General features: G+C 31.6%; 1 protein-coding gene across 3 annotated transcripts; it reads left to right on the top strand.

The window, feature by feature from the left end:
- Positions 1-569: 569 nt before the first annotated feature.
- LOC118044270 (transcription factor TRY) lies at positions 570-2,352 on the top strand. 3 transcript variants are annotated; one of them, XM_035052505.2, is made up of 4 exons: positions 570-907; positions 1,064-1,151; positions 1,819-1,982; positions 2,117-2,352. In XM_035052505.2, the coding sequence occupies exons 1-3, from the start codon at positions 649-651 to the stop codon at positions 1,952-1,954; spliced, it is 483 nt and encodes a 160-aa protein (XP_034908396.1). In that variant the 5' UTR covers positions 570-648; the 3' UTR covers positions 1,955-1,982; positions 2,117-2,352. The 3 variants fall into 3 exon arrangements, with proteins under 3 accessions (XP_034908396.1, XP_034908397.1, XP_034908395.1); XM_035052506.2 differs by having other exon boundaries at positions 2,114-2,352; XM_035052504.2 differs by having other exon boundaries at positions 2,087-2,352.
- Positions 2,353-6,382: the final 4,030 nt, after the last annotated feature.

The raw sequence follows: 6,382 nt of genomic DNA, 5'->3' as shown, positions 1-6,382 counted from the left end.
ATGCTAGGCACGACAGCCCTTACACTTTCGATTCGGACGTGTTTGGTCTACTCAGCTGAACATGTTCGTTAGATGTCTACTACATGTTGCCATGTATGCCCAAAGTTGTTGTTTAGTTATGGGGTAAATTGAACAAAATCTTAAACTTGGAGGACCGCGTAAATGTAAATTACCTGAGACATGTATGATGTCCATGGCTAGCTGTTGTTGAGGATATATCCCATAATCCGTGAATCCTTATGCCATGACAAATAACAGCAGAAGAAAGAAAGAGAACATGAATAATTGGACTGAAGGATGGTGGTGTGTGTCTTGTTTTTATATCCCATGTCGTATATGTCTCTGTACTCATGTCATATGTTTGTCTTTCCATCCAATAGGAAAAAACAAGAGGAAAAAAAGAAGAAAAAAGAGATATGTGATTGTCCATTGCTGTGTTCGGATCCTTTTGTTGTTATTGCTTTACACATAGCATCACAAGTTGACGAATTGATCAATAATAGTTTGCCAAAATGTTACTGTAGTTATAAGATTTATAAGGGCAAAGTTGCTGAAATTACCCCCACCTCCTTCCCCTCCAAATTTGAAAGAGGATTTCATTTCTCTACTTACTTTAGGCTGTCAACTACAAGTCTCCAAGTCCACTGCATGCCTAAAAGTCAACAAACATACATTTTCTTTGTTGGGTGGGTAGCATTTGTGCTATTACTTCAGCATAAATTTGGTCTTTTGGACTTGAGGTTGCTTCAAAACTCAACTTGCATCAATAGTTTCCCATCAACTTTGGCAAACTATTATCTTTCTCTGTTTTCTTGCCCTGCTTTCTCTGCTTCTTTTTTTATGGAAAGCATGGACCGCCGCCGCCGCCGCCGCAAACAAGCTAAAATTAACAATTCTGAGTCTGAAGGTTAGCTTCATTTCTTTTATCTTCGTGGTGAAAGACTGTAGGTTTCAACTTTTTCTAGACCTTAAAACAGTTTATTATGTGTCTTTGTAGGTGTGTAGGATCTATCTGCACTGAGATAACTTATTGTTAATCTATTTATTTTCTTTTTTTATGCAGAGGTCAGTAGTATTGAATGGGAGTTTATAAACATGAGTGAACAAGAGGAAGACCTCATTCACAGAATGTATAGGCTTGTTGGAGAAAGGTAAGCTAACAGTATATTAAGAATCTCTCACCACATTCTGCTTGTCCTCATGACTTTCTTCTCCATCATCTTCAAGTAGTTTACCATTTCTGGTATCCATTAGTGTTCTTCGAAGGTGGTTTATGCAGAAGCAAGCCTCTGTAAAAACCAAAAAAAAAAAAAAAAAACCCTCAAATTGCCTGCTCATGAAGAAGGGAAGATGCCCTTATCAAGGAAAAGGGAGGAGCAGAAGAAATGGAGTGTTATAGTAGAAAGTTTTGCCTCATTCTTTTCCCCATTATCCGTCAATTTACCTGTCTTTTTTGTAATTGTACCATGGTATGAAGTCATTTACTGCTTCTCAACCCACTGTTTCTTTTTGCTACGTCCAGTCAACATCAAGGCATCAATATCCTTCGTACAAAAATACCTTATCCTAAGATCATTCCAGTATCAATTATTAAATGACCAGATCGACTGGTGGGTTGACAAGAAGTTGCCTTCTGCACTTAGTTGCAGACCGAAAGCTCATAGCATTTTATCCTCATTTACTCAAAAGTTTTTGTCTGGTCCTTCCCAGAACTTTAATCCTTTCAGCTTCAGCAATGCACATTACTTGTATACGCACAGTCATGTTAATGTCTACAGAGATTGATTCTTGGTATCATAAAATGGAGCTCATTTGCAGGTGGGATTTGATAGCTGGAAGGATTCCAGGCCGCAAAGCAGAAGAAATAGAGAGGTTTTGGATAATGAAACACCGTGAAGGTTTTGCTGAGAAACGAAGACTGCATGGCAAAGCGAAGTCTAAGACTTATCGTTAGGCATTAACTTGCAATGTTTTTCAAATAGGTTCTTGATTAATTTTGTCGATTGTTCCTCTTGTATTAATTAATTTTGTTGATTGTTTCCTTTTGTATTTGTATGTTGTTGTTTGGCTTCTAAAATCTGTGCAGGGTTTTGTTTTGTGTTTCTTTTGTCAGCAGAGACTTAATTAACGAAACTTTTCTTCGGAAAGATCAATCCTTACATTGGATAGGAGCAAAGGGAGGCATTGCCCTTCAACTTCAAGGCACATTTAAATTCTAGAGATGATGTTCATGATTTTTAATTTAAGAGTTCTTAATATTCATGTTATCCGGTGGTGAAATGGAATATTGGATTCTATGTAAATAGTTCAATCAACAACTATGTGTTATAAATATATTCTGAACTTGCAACACATGCCCTTTTTTTTAAATACTCCAAATTAAATAGATTAATTTTCAAAATCAAATTTGGTACACAAAAATTACTCATTTTAATCTCAACTCACTGAGATGGCCTAAGATCCGTGTCGGGGGTTTGCTAAATTATTCCTAAAATAATATTGTTTTAGTTGTTTTTTTAAATAAAATAGAGTTGGTTTGGATAAAAAAAAAAAAAAAACATTGCACCGACCGGGTCTCACGTGAGGAAGTTAGAGTGTTTGACAGTACAAGACTTTTTTTCCTTATTTTTTTGGCTAATTATCTGTTTTTTCATGCTTTCATTTTACCAAATAAGATGCAATTTTAATTTTTCCATATATATTGGAGGCCAATGTACTCATAGCAAAACACCAGTCTTACCGAGTTGCGCTATACTTCAGCATATCAAATTCAAAAAACAACCTGTAAAATAAAATTAAAAAAAAAAAATGAAATTGATATAAAAAATCTTCATGACCCAACTCCTTAACTAACTCGAGTTTAAAATTAAATTGTGTAGAATCTAAAAAATAATTTGCATAACTAGTAAAAAAAATTTAAGGATAAAATTAAAAATAATAATAAAAAATTAATAGGAAAAAAAACCCATAAACCTAACTAGTTGTCTCTGCAAGGTTTAAAATTATACCATAAAAATTTCTTTAATATAATTGAGTCGAGTTGGTTAGTTTAAAGATAACACGGATTATTATTTGAAAAAAAAAAAAAGTTAGAGAAAATGACAAAAAAAATAAAGGTTAAATTAAAAAAAAAAAAAAACAAATAATATTCGTGGTCAGCTTCCTTTATGTAAACAATGGTGCCAAACCAATTCTCATGGGGGCTGTAAACCTAGTGCCTGCCCCATCAACAAACCATTTCCAGCATAAATCCTCTTTTTTTTCTCTTGTTTTCTCTTTTCCAGCTCCCAACTGACCAATAAGATGACATGTGCTCAGTCTGACATTGTCCTCCCCATGAACCAATCTACTTGATTTTGACAAAAGTTTTTTTTTTTATGCCTCATCGAAAGATGAGTAAATCACTGGCGTGTAACAGTGAAAAATTTAAATTTAACATGCCTCCAAAATCTCAGTGTCATTCTCCTCTGAGCTCAGCTAAAAGACGGATCTCTGGGCTCAGTTAAGAGAAGGATTTTGTTTTTGGACACGCTCTAAAAAAGAACCCTCGTCTTTTGAACAACGTCTAATAAAATAATCATTCTTTTTTAGGTTACCCCAAGAAATGAATCTTACCTCCCCTGAGCACATCCAAAAAAATGAGCATAAGAGAATGAGCATCTTATGTTAGACACGCTTAAAGAATGAACTCAACTTCCTTTAAACACCCAGAAAAAAATAACCATTCTTTCTTAGATATGTCCAAATAAATGAAAGTTTTCTTCCTCGAACACATCCAAGGAAATGACTCCCCTCCATTGGACACACCCAAAACACCCAAGAAACGAACCCAGCTTCTCTTAGGTTTAAAAAGAAATAGGCTCAACCAAAAAAAGATTAACCTCTCTTGGATCTAACCTATAGAAAAAACTCAATCTTTGTAGGCTCGACTGCATTTAACATCTTAAATCATAATCTTTTTAGATCTTTTAGGTGTATAAAATCTTTAAGAATCAATCATATTTCCATCAAACATTAATATAAATGCAAGAGATATTTATTTATTATTAAAAGCTATCAGAGAAAAAACCACACTTCGGACTCTCCTTTTTATAAAAGAACAAAACTTGTGAGCTTATAAATATATCATAAAACCTTCAAAACAAAAATTTATAATCTTTATTCGCTACTGCATGTATATTTTCAGAACATCTCTTTCTAGAATGCTATTGTATATTTTCTCTAAAGAGATACTTATTTAAACATCGAAGTCCCTATCTCTATCAAAAAAAAACCATTTACAAGTACTAGCCACAAGATATATTGGCCTACAAAATACTAAGTATAAACTATCAACCACTTTGATTATGAAAAATAGATTAAATTACTAGTATCAGTTAATTAACTAATTATCTACCTTGAAAACCGTATTCTAAATTTTTTAGAACATGAAAATTTTGCCAACAAAGGAAATCTACTAAAAGTTATATAAAAAAATAAAAAATAGTTCTAACACCTTGTCAAGATAAGAATTCTTCTGCTAATCAACTGGATTATTGGGTCATAGTTTCTCCAGATGAGACCGTTGTTTAACGGACGGTCGAGTGGATAAGCATCACACAATCCTAAAATTTTGCATAGGGTGCAAGCAATCTGAGCCAAATTGCTTTTCACTGGATTTGCCCCAAGGCCCTGGCAGTCCGATGAGGAACCAGGCCGGGCTTGAAGACCAATTCTCCAGCTTGACCACCCATGCTGGTCCGAAGAGGCTAGCAGTTACCAAAGCTCGAACCCTATTTGAGTTATTGGATTTGTAACACCGTCCTCCAAGGCCACAGAGCATTGTTCATTGTAGTTTAGGTCCTCAATGGATACCCAACAAGATCCAATCTGATGGATTATTTATGGGAGGCATTTTAGCAAATGGACGACGACAGGATATATGCCTCGCGTCCCGTAGAGAACCCAAACCCAAATATAGATTTTCATTAGACATGGCTTACTATATTACTTTTTTATATAAAAAAATAATAATGTTTAGGTGACGTAAACATATTTTTTTTTATAAGAAAAAATAATTTAGAATTGGATTATAGCCTCAACGGGTTAAAAAAAGTTGACTTTTTTCTAATTATATGATATAAAAAAGCAACGAATGGATTAATTTAAAAAAAATATATGATAACCTTAGAATAAGAAAACATTTTTCCATTAGGGGAAAAATTGATGTAGTTTAATTTTCAACCAAATAAATATAGAATGATGAAATTTGATAAAATAAAAAAGATTAAAAAAACAATTAGCCCAAATCAACCTCAATTAGTATAATAAACATGTGATCTTGTTAATAAAAAGCAAGCTCATACCTATATTATCATGAAATCAAGATAACCCAATAGAAACAAAATAAAAAAAACTACAAAGCCATTATTATTGTTGAAATTTGAAATTAAAAAATATAATTAATAAAAAAAACAAATATAGGCTCATGTTAACTTTTTAAACTCATTATCCAATTTATTAAATTGAAAGTACCATATATGGAAATATTACGAAAACTCGATTCCTAACAAATCAAATATTGGAGGATGAAATCAAGGGGGAATCAATTATACAAAAAGATTCAAAATAAAAAATAACAATTAAAAGAATGAGAATAAAAACTGAAATAAAAATAAATAAATTAGAGAAAAACTACAAATTTTTGAATGAATGATGAAATTAAAAAGAAAAATAATTTTAACAAAAGGACAAAATAATGGGATCAAATTAGAAAAAAAATACTATAAATTTGGATTGAATGGTAAAATTGAAAATATTAATTTTTTTATATAAAGGAACCAAGAAAAAAAAATAAAAATCAAAAGAAGAATGCAAAAATTGAAAAAAAATAATATATGAAATATTGTGATTGAATGATGAAATAGATAATAAATAAATTTTTTTATAAAATGACCAAAAATAAAAATTAAAGTTGAAATATTAATAATAAAAAAGATTAATCTTAGTTTTACAGGAGAGAAAGAGAGAGAGAGAGAGGCTATCAAAAACTGCCCTGCTATAACAAATCAAATGACTTGACGGAAGGGTGTTTTTGACTATCAAAAAAACACCACACTTATCAGCTAAAATGCTAGTAATTTTTTTAATTTAAATAATATTTTACCTATATTAAAAGATTACATTGCTACTTATTAAGTTGGTAATAATAAAAAGCCAAAATGAAAAGATTCCTGGACAAAGGTTTTTTTTTTTTTTTTTTAAGGGTAAAGTTAAGATTTTACTGTATTTTGAAAATTTGCCAATTTGTAAAAGTTTTTTCCATGAAAGGCAATTTAATTATTTTAATGTGATTAAAAAAATAAAAATAAAAAAGCAACTTTACCCTTGATTAATTCTTTAA

Source organism: Populus alba, chromosome 12 (assembly GCF_005239225.2).
Source record: "Populus alba chromosome 12, ASM523922v2, whole genome shotgun sequence".
Taxonomy (NCBI): domain Eukaryota; kingdom Viridiplantae; phylum Streptophyta; class Magnoliopsida; order Malpighiales; family Salicaceae; genus Populus; species Populus alba.
The sequence above is the reverse complement of the archived record's forward strand: the minus strand, read 5'-3'. Positions and strand labels throughout refer to the sequence as shown.